The sequence below is a fragment of the Alosa alosa genome, chromosome 15 (assembly GCF_017589495.1).
Source record: "Alosa alosa isolate M-15738 ecotype Scorff River chromosome 15, AALO_Geno_1.1, whole genome shotgun sequence".
Taxonomy (NCBI): Eukaryota; Metazoa; Chordata; class Actinopteri; order Clupeiformes; family Clupeidae; genus Alosa; species Alosa alosa.
The window spans coordinates 8,721,945-8,736,808 of record NC_063203.1 but is presented as its reverse complement, the minus strand read 5'-3'; the positions used below and the strand labels follow the sequence as shown (position 1 = coordinate 8,736,808).

General features: G+C 40.7%; 1 protein-coding gene across 2 annotated transcripts; it reads right to left on the bottom strand.

Annotated features, from left to right (window-relative positions):
- Window positions 1–412: 412 nt before the first annotated feature.
- Window positions 413–14,816, bottom strand: LOC125308820 (Rab interacting lysosomal protein). Of its 2 annotated transcripts, XM_048265427.1 has the most exons (9): window positions 14,030–14,816; window positions 12,018–12,141; window positions 9,740–9,861; window positions 4,508–4,690; window positions 3,996–4,165; window positions 3,600–3,722; window positions 3,236–3,334; window positions 2,929–2,960; window positions 1,938–2,008 (listed from the first exon to the last, which is right to left on the bottom strand). In XM_048265427.1, the coding sequence occupies exons 1-8, from the start codon at window positions 14,378–14,380 to the stop codon at window positions 2,954–2,956; spliced, it is 1,179 nt and encodes a 392-aa protein (XP_048121384.1). In that variant the 5' UTR covers window positions 14,381–14,816; the 3' UTR covers window positions 1,938–2,008; window positions 2,929–2,953. The 2 variants fall into 2 exon arrangements, with proteins under 2 accessions (XP_048121383.1, XP_048121384.1); XM_048265426.1 differs by lacking the exon at window positions 2,929–2,960 and having other exon boundaries at window positions 413–2,008; window positions 14,030–14,814.
- Window positions 14,817–14,864: the final 48 nt, after the last annotated feature.

Genomic DNA, 14,864 nt, shown 5'->3' with positions numbered 1-14,864 from the left:
AAGCCACCGTGCTGTTTTAAGACACAATCACAGTGCAGAATTCTGGGAAGGGGCGAGTAGCATTTTTACAAGCTGAGCAAGGGGGGCGAAGAGAGAACACTGCCCCTACCACCCACACACTCACCAGCCATCACACCCATAAAGGTCAAGGAGGCGGACAAGACCGGACTGGTCTGGCAGACATATACATTGATCAAATTAAACGCACACAGCTAAAGTAAGATAATGAGATGAAATGAACTTGGCCACCTAAGACTGATATCCAAACCTCTAGTGAGAGCAGCTTCCCAGCCGAAGACTGACATCCAAGATGGTAATAATTACATAAAGCTTTTTTTTAAAAGCTGGGTGACCCCCCGTCCCCCAAACACACACACACACACACAGCAGATAATGACACCACACAGGCCAATATGGAAATCCATTTCAAAATTTTATTTGGTTTTGTACCACAAAGGTTCCCCATGAAAACAAACATGCTTACAAAAATAAAACATTAAGGAAACATATCCTTGCTGGCACACATCGTCTCCACTGAGAGACCTGTACAATAATCTATAAGTTTATATGCATATTTTGTCATTGTTGAATACCACTGAAGTTCGAAGGAGGGGGGAATGTGAAGTTATGATCTTGCCCTTCTCTTACTGATGTCTGAGGCCACACGTGTGAGCTCTCATTTCCCCCTAAAGGAAACACACACTTCCTCTCTCTCTCTCCCTCACATACACACACTAAACCTAAAGGAAGCGCAGCCCACCGCTAGCTAGAGAGGAGGCTAATGCCCTATTGACAAAACTCACTTACAACATGGAATCATGTTTGTACACCAACCATGTTAAAGGTGTCACATGTTCAACAGTTGTCAAGAAAAGGAAAAGAGCTTCGGAGCCTACAACAAATGATGGAATTCTGATAAGATGATTCAAAATTGATGCTCACTTATGCACTCTTCTTGTGTCTGCTGTTGAAGTTTTAGTGCATTTACTTGCATTTTTTAAGTAAACACATTTAACAGAAATGCATGCAATTTACAGTAGTTTTTAACTGACATCATATTTGTGGTCTTCTCCAGATTATCATTATAGTAAGTCCAAAAGCACTTTCAGTTGTTGACAACAAAAACTACACTGCACCTTAAACACAGAACACGGAGGGGCATCATCAAGGACAGAGTTCCAGTTAAAAGAACAGTACTGGAGATAACTAAATTTGTACATTTTGGCAGGAGGGCATCACAAAGTGCATACTGACAAACACATATGGTATATATATATACTGCTCATAGTTTTACATGTGCCAATATAAATGGCCTTGGGTTAGACTGATTAGATGTTAAATTTAAATGTCTTTCGAAGACATGTTACATTTACAGTGTCAAAAATATATTGCTTCAATGCCCCCTTGTGTCCAGTTATGACACCTGCAGTTAGAAATGTTTGCTCTCAATGCTTGTTTGAATCTTTGGTTAATGTTTGTAATAAAATATGTCTACAAAAATAGCTGCTAAAATTTGAGCAGACTTAAAAAACAAATATATAGTATATACACTTTTGTTGTAAATACCAAATGTATGTCGAACAACAACTACACCATCATAAAATCATTCAGAATAACCAACAGGGAATCACAATCCCCTGAAATACTGCCCATGTCAGTAATAGTGGAAAACCAGATTGACAACAGAAACCAACCTTTCAAAAAAAAGGTTTTACAAAAAGCCGAGTCCATTTTTTTTTTGTGTACTGTAGTCCTTGAATAGCATAGGCCCACGTCTTGCCTGCAGTGTCTAACCAGAGTGTGTTGGATAGGACATTACGGTGGACCCCACAGAACAGGCAGAGGAAGGGGTGGAGGAGGAGAGAGTGGAGGGTGTCAGGGTGAGCGGCGAGGCTCGGCTCCTGCCTCAGGCTCCGTGTCTTCTGGGACGATTATTTCCCAGGACGAGCCGGCGTTGTTAGGGCTGGGGCTCTTGTTGTAGCTGCCCGACCGGGTCAGGAAACCAAACCTTAAAGGAGAAAAGTGGAGATAACAGACATAGATTAAGCTTGGAAAGACAAAAGGACACTTTTCTAAGAGATAAAAGACTGTCAACGAGGTGGGGGAGAAAGCAATATTTCACTGGCAGCTACACTGAAATGCATACCCCATTACTTCAGAAGTTGACACTGACCCAAAACATCATAACTTCTGGGCATTGTTGACAACATTGGCTGATTGAACCTTGTTCACATAACAGTGTACCGGGTATGTGATGCGTGTTTAAACATGTTACTATTACAATACAGCCAACAGCAACATTGCACTTCTCTGTCATTTCTGTGAATTGGTTTAAGATCTCTTTTCTAAATGCCCTTGTTTGAGTTTTGGGCCAGGCTGTTCAACAGAGAAGCCTGAGAGACTTGTGAGAAGACAGAGGTTTTCCTGTGTGGGTATATTTTGCCACTTGCCAAAACTGTTAACAATGATTTGTTGCCAATGTTAAAGGTTGCTATTACACAGTACAAATAACAACAGGAATGTACACCTTAATGACTATCAAGCAAAGTTTTAGTGATGGATTTTAATGATGGATTGATGCACTGTCTGTTAATAAACAGTCAATATTTACTGTATCTGGTGATTGTACAGTAAAACTATTAAATATGATAGTTTTAGCATGGTTAAGATTATGTTAAGAATATTTTATTACGAATATTTGCAGTTTACAATCGATTTAAAATGGCTGAAATTAGTTTTTTTTTTTTCAACAGATGAAAGATGTTATAGCTTTGACACATCTACTGGATTTTACTACAGAAATATCAAGAGTGGGCTGAAAATACAGCTTTTTGTTATTGGGTTCATTCCAGTTAAATAATCAAATTGATTAAACTTGTTAAAAACCAGGTAAGTATCCACATCCACTATTTGTAGTTTGGAATTTACCACAATGTTGATAGTGCCTCGTAATTTACAAACTGTCAAAGAAAGTATGATTATCAAAGTTGCACAACCACCTGAGTGCTGGTAATATTGAACTAACCTGAGTATGTTTGCATTCTGAAACATTTATAGCACAAAAGGACCATGAGAACATTAACAAAAAAGCTGTACAAAACAGCAGTGATAGACAATACAGTACAGTTCTTATAAAGAGTTTTACAGACAATAATATTGTCTCTTATGGCAGTTTCAATGGCTACTATCCATAAAATGTCAGTGCCTGTGAACCTTTGCCCTTCCAAACACTTACAGGTTTCTTATGCGAGATTCTGGAGGTCTACTGTCAGTACAATCTCCATCATTGTCTGCGTCCTTGTTCTCAAACAATGGACCTTTATCCTCCTCATCACTGCAGAGACACATACAAGCACAAACACACACATGCACACACACACACACACACACACAAACAAGTACGTAATCGCATGTGTACAAGTATGCATACATACACACACACACACACACACACACACACACAGAAGTGAGAAACAGAGGGAGAGAGGGAGAGAAAAAGACACTCATAGTTCGGAGAAGAGTATGACATTAAAAGCCACTGAATCAGCATGTTTCTACTACCTCAGCTCAAGTGAGTTCAGCTGTAACTTGTGACCCACCTACTGCAGTCGTCTACGTGGACCCCCAACATTTTGGCCTTGATGACAGTTCTCTGCTTCTTTATGGCAGAGCGCACTGCAGCCAGCAAGAAGCCTGGGCACCTCTCATCATTCAAGATTTCCCTGTTAATGTAAACAGGCATACAAACACCCCACCCATACAAACAAACAAACAGACACATACACACGCTCGTGCACGCACACACGCGCACACACACACACACACACACACACACACACACACACACACACACACACACACACACACACACACACACATTAGAGTGACCTAAGTGAAGGGAAGTTTTTATTTACGGCAAAAAATAATGGCATTTCCACAACAGTTGCCAGCCACAACATCAGCTCAGATAAAAATGACTGAATACATTCCCTCACCTCTGGTAGTAGGACAGCTCCTCCTGAACCAGGAAGAGATTGGCCTTCAGCTCGTTGCGCTCAAAAATCATGTCCCTCACTTCCTGTTTGGTGAAGCATGGCCGGTTGGGGTCCTTGAGATCAATGATCATCTTGTCAGTGAGATCGATAGTTGGCGTTGATAAGGGGGACTGTTGAGAGAAAGAGATAGTTTGGTAATTGTTTCACTTAAACCAGATCAATGAGGCTCTCTCTATCAATTTCCATTGCTTAAATGAAAGAGCCACTGCCATGCTCAAATTATCATTAGTTCACAAACTGAAAGTTGTTGACCCAATCAAACTTGGTAGACAGATTTCAAAAGCAACACACCAAATAGAGCATTCACAGTTCATACTCACACACACACACACACACTCACAAACACACACACACACACACACACACACACACACGCACAGGCATACACACACACACACACACACACAGAGACACAGGCATATACACACACACACTCCATAAACTCTACTGACCATGTTGGCGCTGGCCTTGTCCAGCTGGGTGGCAAGGCGTTCAATCTCCTTCTGCTTCTCACACAGGTCTGCCTCCATGTCGGCCTTGCGCTCCACGGCGCTCTTCAGCTGCGCCTGCATGACGCTCTGCTTGTGCCGCAGCTCGCTGTTCATCTTCATGAAGCGGTCCAACTGCTCCTGCAACTATACAGCAACACACAAGCAGTGTCATGATACTGGAATTATGACTGATATGATGGTATGCCTAAGTATTTTGATACAAATACTGAAGCGGTACCACAGCAAAAACATCAGTAATACAATAATCCTACACAATAGAACATGAAACTTCATTTTTTTTACAAATTGTTTTTTTTTTACTGACAACATAGTATACAACTTTTATTAAAAATGATTAAAACATTATTCTTGGTCAGTATCAATTCGATGGTAGCGGGTGGTAAGATATTTAACTCTCTATAAATTTATATCCGTGCACTGTGCAACACTATAAAACACCCCCTTGAAGTATATTGGGGCAGTTTGAATGCAAAAGAATACAACAAGTCATGGCATTCAAAGTGGGATTTAACATTACATGTCAATGATTTAAGATTAATATTATCTGTGCTGAAGCAAACACTTAATGAAAAAAAACACATAACTTTCAACTTAATCAATGATGAAACCGTTAACCAGACATGCAATGTGCTGTTGATAAAGTAACTAGATGTACCGCATAGCGGTACAAAATATGACCGCCGCTCAGTCCTGTACATCCGTTCCGCGAAAATAAATCACACTTCAATTTGTCTCCATATTTTACTCCATCCCCCACTCTTGAAACTTTTGTGTATGCTTGTTTGGCATGCCTGAGTGTAAAAAGGCGGCTTCTAAAAGTAGCCTACTGGTGCTGAAAAGGTGAATAGATTGTAGAATAGCCAAAGAAGATGTAGCATTGTTATAAAACCTTTAAAATCTCTAAACAATCACAAGTAGGGCAGTTCATCACAGTTCATCCATTGCAACTGGATTGATGAAAGGTCACTTACACCTGTAGGCTACATTGTATTTGGGAAAAGCAAAAGGTATCAGCATAATGTTATTTATTTATTTATAAACCAAAACATCTCTGTCAGTTCCATGCCGTTTTCAACAGCTATCAAAAACAAAGGTCATTTTTGGATGGATGGATTTTTTTGTGAATGTTTCTTCTTCTACATAAGATTTTAGTCATCTTTAGTTCATGTAATACTTTATTGTCAATGCACAAATTAAGTAACAGTAGTCTGAAACGTTATTGTTAATGCACAAATTAAGTAACAGTAGTCTGAAACGAAATGCTGTTTTACATCTAACCAGTGGTGCAAATAACTGACATGGACCTTGATGAAATGCGTCGCTAGACTGTTCATACACATTTTAACGGGCCAAAGTTGAAGAGCCGTTGTCCGTTATTGTTCGTGCAAATATAGGCTGATTCATGTTTCCTTGCATTGTGTAACTGAGGTCCATAGCTAGTCTGGCTTTCACCAGACCAAGCTCAATCTTTTAAGAAATCAAAAAATAAATAGCGGGCAGGTCAGGCTGGGTTCACCCAGCCTAGTCCATAGGCACCCGATATTGTTTATTTTTCCGATTGAGATATCCACGCTCTGGCTATTCTAAATGCACAAATGCATCAGGGAGTTATGACAAAACTGTAACTAACAAACTAGATCCTAATAGAAAGCTGTTAGCCTCCCTAAGCTGCAGGTAGGCGGTAGACTTATAAGGTAGGCCTATTTACAACATAAATTGTCAATAGGCTATGCTGGTGACACAAATAAAATCTCCTTTGGAAACCAATGGCTTACGCCTTACAGTATCAAGCGGATTTAAACTGCCATATCGTGGCGAAAAGTTGTAATAAAATTCACGCAGCTCAATGAGTCAAGGAAAGCGCGAATGAAGTAGCCACTTCTAAATGGGACCCACTCCTCAGCAGCTTAAGGTGTTTTGCTAAAGCAGCCATAATGAAATGAAGGTGTCATTTTTTGGATACTTCACACACACGTGCTTTTTAATTTCACAGATTACAACTACCAAGCTGGAATCAAAGCACATCGATTCCCCTCTCACACCCTGCACGCACTTAAAACAAATAAACAGGCGTCTCAGTTTCACGCATGTATAGGCAAAACTGTATCAGACCCGGTGTAACGTTGGTAAATCTTCCATTGCACAGAATGATTTTTGTAGCACGTGCAACAAATGACAGTCGAAAGATACAATTACAGTGCTGCTATCAATTTGCTTGGTATAACCGCATTTATAGTTTTCTACAAATGCAATCAATCAAATTGGCCTCCATCACTCAACCAACGCTAAAGGTAACATTACCTAGGTCCTTATTGATATAAGATTAACGTACCTGCAGTAAAAACCAAGCATGTCCGATAAACATCCTCAGATTTATTTCGGCTTCAAGAAGAAATGGGAATTACATTTCATGTGAACATCGTCCTATCCTTATTAGACGTTCTCTGCGGTAAACGTCCAGTGTTTTCCAACCCACTTTTAACTTCCAACAAAATTACGTCTCACTGCAACGATGCGCCATCTAGTGGACAAACGACTACTTATCGCCAATACTGGAAATGCAGCCATGATGATGATGATGATGAATATTTATTTTTGCCTTTCTTTTAATCCTACTGAATTTGTAATTATGTATAGGCCGCTCTAATACCGATAGTATGTGGGTGCCTGTGTGTGTGTGCATGTGTATATGTGTGCACCGCCATCTACAGGCCAATGAGTGTACAGTCACTAAATGTACACATATCCTAATTTTTTTTAGACCCCCCCATAGATGAAATTCTCTACTTAAACTTGGCATACCCACAGAGAATGCCAGGTCAATCATACACATAAAATTTGGTGCAGTTCTGAACATCTTAACTGAAGGTAGGGGCGATTAAAGCAGAATAATATTGCATTTTCATTTTTTACTGGGGGGGTGCAAATCACAAATGAGTGATTATGGGCCAGGTTGATGTGGGCCCTTGAGACCAACATACCATAAAAGATTCTTCATCCTCAGTGCCACGGTTCAGGTAGTTATTTAGGAAAAACTGTTTTTTTTGCGGTTCGGGGGGCCCAGCACTCCGTAAAAGTCTAGTGGGGCTACATACCCACCAAATTCCATGTGCCCCGGTGGTTCGGTGTCCCGGGTATCGTTGACCAAAAATTCAGGAAGTAGATGACGGGGGGAAAAGAAAAGAAAAAAAAAAAAACTTTGACAATCCCCATATGAGCGCTTCGCTAGCGGCGGTCATAATAAAGTTTATAAGGACATATTAGGCCCCTGGCACCACAGCTATTTAATTATCTCAGAGCATGAGAGGCACCTGTCTTGGCCACATAACAGAGCCTTACTTCAGAAGAATATGGCAGAGAGCATAACGAATGTGACTTTTGTTCAGACATGTTGTTCTCTGCAGGTGTGTCTCAAAACAAGGCCTTTACTGGCAGTGCCATAAACCACATAATGAGCATAATAACCTTTATTCATAAGGATTTATTCTGGTCATTGTAAGTGCCACACACACATATTATATATTGTTTTTTTCAGCAGAGTCTAGGCTATTCAAATCTGCCATCATTTCATGTATTAGTACTAGCATTAATTTTATTTTTTTATTTTATATTTTTTAAAGAATTAAAATATAAAAAGCGTATTATAAAAATTATTATATTTCAACATGTATCTTACCACAGCAAGCTCATAGCTCTACATGCATTTCATTGCCATGTTGGAGGCATACTCTGGGGCTGAGCAATTTACAGAAATATGTGGTGTGTAATTTACGGAAATAAATGCCATTTTTTATTTAGTGATGAAAAATGACCTTTCTGCGCTCCATATCTGAGACACGAACTGACCTGACCTGATTTGACCCGAGGTTGCGTGTTAGCCTGCGTGCCTATGGTGAATGCACTCATAATGATTCTCAACTTTTTACTGCATTGCCATGAACAAAGTAAAGGCAAAAAAGGTGTTTCTTTGTTGAACAAATTGGGATGCAATATGAGCCTTGAATTGGATGCCATGCAGGAATTTGCTAGGATCTCAAAACATATAAACATATAAACATGCTTTACCACAAGAACAGAAAAAAACGTGGGGTAAGTCCAGCTATATGAAGTTATTATTTTTCTGTCACTTCATCTGTTTTATAACCCAGAAGGATGTACTTGATATCAAATGATAGCTCTGAGTCTCCTCTTTCATCTGACATGCGTGGCATATCTATCCGATCACGGGTCCGCGAGTAATTCAAACGAGAGTAATGGGTGCGCAGGTGAACGCAGAGAAGTATAGACTGTAAATATGATGCAATTTGATTTAATTTCATGATTTTTTTAAATTTTCAAACTTGATCGTACAGACAAGTGTGTAGTCTCTTTGAAAAGCCCCACTTCTGCTCTGTCATGCAATAAAGGTTTCATCTCGCTACGATGAACAGTTCTGGAGCAATGTAACAGAGAAGAAAGGGTGTCTTTTTTGACGCACTTTGTTAATGGGGTACGTAAGTACGGTACTCACTGATGTAAGTACAAGTTGCTTGTTTGTTTGCCTGTGTGTGTGTGAGTGTGTGTGTGTGTGTGTGAGAGAGGAGAGAGAGAGAGAAAGACAAATAGATAGCCTAGAAATTTAGACGCACCCTAGCGGCAGCAAATTACATTTGCTGCCAGGGCTAGTCTAGCAACTCTCTGTTGGCTTGTGAGCTCGAAAAAAAATTAAACTTCTATTAGGCCAATCAAATTGTGTATAGAGTCGTTAGGAGGCTTAACATAATGATTGATGGCAGAGTTGCAACGGTTTGACTTGAATTCCCTGCTACTTGAAAACAAAGAAGATGGATGTTGCTGTTGGCGAACACGAGTTAAGCTTTTTTTTAAGTTGGCAAAAGTTTGAACTAGCCAACTAGCTCCGCTGGTGGGAAAACGCATGGGACTCATAGCGCTGTCCTATTGCGTGCAGAGAGAATTTGAAAGACAACCGATTATCCCGCCCCTCGGACTGAGCACTGCGAACTGTGAGTGCCCAGACCCTACATTTTAATGTGGGTCTGGCTCGTCAGGCTAACAAATAGAGGGAGTCGATGAAAGAGTGTCTGTGAGAAAGTGTGTGTGTATGAGGAAGTATGTGTGTGCACCTGTCCAAAAACACAGAAAGAACAAAGAAAATAAGGAAGAGAACCATACCGCCTCCCCCTCCTTGGACACTGAGGCTATCTCCTGAGCTTTTGCACGGATCTCATCTCGCTGTTTGTCCACCACCTCTTTCAGCTTCAACATGACCTCACGCTCCTGACGCTGCACACGGTCTGGAGACGGAACACAAGCAAACAAACAACTAAATCACACGGCAACACCAAACACAGGACATGACCCTCAGAATACTGAGATTTCACAAGGTGTGGTCCAATTTGGCTGGGTGGATGCCTGAGTTGAAGATACACAGCACATGCAAAAACTCCCCAGCAGTAAAATAAAGCATCCACTGCTAAAATGCTGCCCTAATGAAATGTAATTCAATGCAGGCCAGGACACCTCAGCCACCACAATTAATTGAGGCCAATACAATTTCCATTAAAAAACATGCAGGGTGGTAAAATCAATTAGAAATGCCCCTATGAGAAAACAAGCATTTCTAGGTCAGGCCCTCACGAAACAGTTCAAATGCAATTATCACACTTCACTCTGCTCTCTCTACAAATGCTCTACAACAGGGGTCTCAAACTCAAATGAGCTGGGGGCCAATTCTGCCAACGTCATCTGATTGGAGGGCCGGCTTTTTCTGAAAATGCAATGTTCTTTTTTTCAAATACCACACAAAACTTCAAACAGAAAGTGCAAGTGTTTTTATCTAGTTTTAGACACCTGTGCTAGCAACCTTAGCTTATAAATAAAATAATGATAAAATAAATATTAATACAAATTATAAAACAAATGAAAAGCATAAAAACAGGTATGTGTGTGTTTCAAACCAAATAAAAATATTTTCCTCTCATAACTTTTTTAAACCTGGCAAACTATAGGTGTCAGGGTTAAGAAAGCAACACCATTGGATTTTTATATCAACACAAGGCCATGGCTTGAAAGTGGTCAGAGATAAAGTCCTACTGTAAATGTAAAAATCTTTGAATAAAACAAAAGTTAATGAAGGGGGTAAATTTACCCATCTAATTTGCCACTGGATGGCAAGCACCTCAAATTATGCACCTTTCAGTAAATACTGGATGAACATATTTGAGCAGGTTTACTTTCCTTTTTTCATATTACCCACATAACAAATTAACAGGAAAACACCTACGATGTATACCAACACCTAAGATGTATATGGTTTCTAAACCACAGCCTACAATAAAGTATTCTGGTCAAAACAGTTCCTATCGTGGGTAATCTGAGTACCCAGAAGTTCGCATCATATTGCGGGTGACTTTGTAGTTTAGAGCCCTATTTCTACTAGCCCTGCTGTCTGTACCACGTCCATTACGGACACTATCATCACGATTACCACTGCAACCTCCAAGCTATGTTGGGCAGAGGGTCGAAATAAGCATGGTATGCTTAGTGGACACCGTCATTATACGCAGGCGCACCTCCATTCAATAGGCGATCGATCATAATCTCCAAAAGGATATTCTCCTTCAGATTTAAAATAGGTGAATAACATAGCCTACCTAAGACTTCAGCACACGTAAACGTTTTTCAACTTTTGGTGTAGGCCTATTTCTGCTTCAATTTATGCAACACTATGGCCTGCATCGCTTCCGCGTCATTACAAATGCACGTCTTTGTGTTTTTCGCTACAAGTATTTCCTGAAAACTTTGCGCAGCGATTTTGGGTTTGAATGAAGCTCTGGATGTCTAGCACATAGTGGAGCAGAGTACAAATGAGATTTGTCACCGTACTTGGAACTATCGTCTATTTTAATCAGTATCGTTGTTTGTCGCAATTAAAAAGTCTCAAGGGCTTACATTATTATTTTGACATACGTCGCGGGCCGGAATTGGACCGGACGCGGGCCGGATTTGGCCCGCGGGCCGGGTGTTTGAGACCCCTGCTCTACAAACATGTGAGTGTTCATATTCCGTGAACAGAAGTGAAGAGATAGTGTAGGCATTGTTTTGGCATAGCTCAAATTACATACAGTAATGTCAATGCAATGCCCTATTGAGAAAGAGTGAAGTATCATGGGAAGTTATATTTGAGTTTGTCTTCTCCAACCATGTGTACAGGAAGTAGGCCTGTATTGCACTTGATCAATTGTTTAACTTGAATACATCATGTTGAAGGTCAATAATCATAATCTAAATGGAATCAGCACATTTTGGAATGGAAACATTTTGGCATTCTTTTCACCAACCGTCAGCACGTTCCCTGATGCTACTCATCAAGTACGTAATATGAATGTAGCTACACAGTAATAGTGACAGTGCATAATGGCATGACAGTCATCAAGGTCATCGTGCACACCTTCTTGAGAGTGGGTGCACCGGAGTTGGCCCAGCAGCTCCTTGTTCTCCTCCTGCAGCTGGTGCACCTGCTCCTGCAGCTCCTCCATCTGTTTCTGCCACTTTGTCTCCTTCTGCTGCCACTCCTGTGGATGGACAGACATCATGGACACTGCATCACCTCAGGCAGAGTGGCATGGTGGCAGTGGGTTAATGTGGAAAAAATACACTATTTCTGCTAGGTCTTTTAAATCCAATTTGGCTTAATAGAGCCATTTGAAAAGATGATGAGTAATGGTTTGGCATTTATACACAGTGTAATACACACAAGGAATGATAAATTGCTTGTTTTTCCACTTACATCAAGGTCTGGCTGAATAATGATTTTCATGGCCAAGCGGATCTAACCTAACCCCACTACACATCGCCTCAGAACTTTGCCACTTGACCTAAATAGTAATCGTGTCCGACACACAAATCTAATAGTAGGCCGGTGTTGTGTGCCTTCTGGTTTCTCCACCTACTGTTTTCCTTGCGCGTGCATGCGCTGCAGCAGTTGTCAGACATTCACACACAAGTTGTTTTAGGCGGTTTGAAGTCGCTTTTCATACGCCATGAGCGCTCGGCTACATTACAGCCACTCGGACAAAAGACATTTAAAAAATATATATGTTTTGAAAACTAGCATTAAACTGGATTCGATCCCGCAAAAGCAACACATGCATGCTGACTCTCTCCAGCCTGATTCCCTACTCACTGAGCCAACTAATACCTGGCTATTATGCGATACAATTAACTATTGTAGGCTACCATCAATTAATAACGTAGGCAACACCCAGGTAACATGTCGTCCAGGCTATCTGAAACAAGTGTTTGCCCTTCATCTAAAACAACTGGTTACCTTGGGCTGCTACGGTCGTCAGTGCACTGTGCACAGTGTGCTACTCTTTGTGGTTGATCAACTAAAAATAAAAGATGTATTTGGTGATGACGTTATTGTAGGCCTAGTAGACATAACTTCTGAGAAATTAAATGGTGCGAGAGAAGAAACGATAAAACAATCAATAAACATTCTTAATTTTCGAATGTCTTTGTCAGGGAACATTTGACTTTTCAAAACCATAGGCCTGGTAGTCGCTCAGACAAGGAGTTATAGGCAATACCATTTGTGTCACCTAATGCAAGACAAATGTTGCCACGGTGTTGCTTGCGTGATTAATTGATAGGTGATTTGATAATGGTGATTAAAGAATTGGAGTAGCTCAAAGAGATAATGCGCTAAATAGGTCAATCTGGTTCATAGCTGTGCGTATTTGTTGCATTGTAGGTGTGCGTATTTCATGATCATGGGATAGATATGAAATGCGACTTCAAATCCGTGTAAAACAACTTGTTTGTGAATGTTTGACAACTCCTGCAGCTGTGGTGAGCAACGCGAGTACGCGCAAGGAAACCAGTAGGTGGGAAAAACCAGAAGGCACACAACACCGGCACAAAATTGAGTAATTGTCATCAATTAGTGTTTAAAATTACCCAGGCTAGTTTGAAATAATGTGTTTAAACTTGCATTCGTCTCCACATCAAGTGTAGTGCATTACACAACCCTATTACATAACAAGGTAGCCTAAACAGTGTTTCACTATGGCAATTGCATGGCGTTGCATGCTTGAGGAGACCACCATCTTGAAAGTATTTCTGAACAAGAACCAGCGTTAGTGCATAAAACATGGCAAATATCAACAATATGAAAGTGAAGTATATGCTATTCCGTGGATAACAACTGAACGGGACAGGACCATACGCAGCGATTCGTTTCAGCACATTGTGTACCATCGCTGCAGTCAGTATTTCACTAAACAAATGTTGCTAAACAACGCGTCATTAGGGAAATATTGTATCATTAATGTTTTACAGTAGACACGCCCAAATTTATTGTAGCAGACCACGTAGATAACGTAAACTGAAAGTGGGTAGTAGGTGACATTAAAAGGGATTAGCTAGCTCTTTAGCTACAATGCTACTAGGTAGTCTTACCAGTATTTCAGTGTTGTTGCCTTCCTCACATTCTTTGATCCCGCGTTGTTTCTTCTGTTGTTGAACCTGTAGCGTCTCAAATGCCTTTAACAGTTCCTCCTCTCTTGATTTAAGAGCATGATTTCTCGCAGCAAAGCTTTCCAGTAGCTCTAATACTTTAACAATTTTAGGAACTAGACCCTCGGCACTGTCTTTACCATAACCGTCAATAAGTTTTTCCACTTCGGATCCAATAAGTTTGGCAATTTCATACACATCGTCCACCGTGAGAGTCGAAAATGTCCTCTCCAGACAGCCATTTGGTTTGTTTTCTTGTTTGTGGTCGCTTATTCTCTCACAACTCATCTCCATTTCGGTCGTTGGAGCTATCCGCGTTTAGGAATCGAAACTTGTCCGTGCCTAACTACAGTCAGCATATGCCATGTTGTGCCCAAAAAGGCGCTGTGGCCTATGCGTTTCAACAATTACGCGACATTTGATACCGACATGAGAAAAAAAAAAACCACTTTCACTAAATATGGATACATCATGTCTCCAATAATGTCCGGTATGATAGTCACAGCGCGTGGAAAACACCGTGACGTTTTAGGCAGAAGCTTGTGCTTCCTGGCTAGAATGATAAACGACGCAATACAAAGTGCAACACTAACGTGCGTAAATGTGCGCAATATGAGATTACAGTGTCCAGAGAAATGAAGGCATCGTGCATAAAGAATCTGTTCCCACTGGCTTATTTTCTTTAACTGGACCCTCCTTCTCTCCTGACCAATGCTACTTGAGTTCGTTGCTCTGGCACGTGTTCCTGACTTTGAGCTCGCTTGCTCGGTCAACCGTA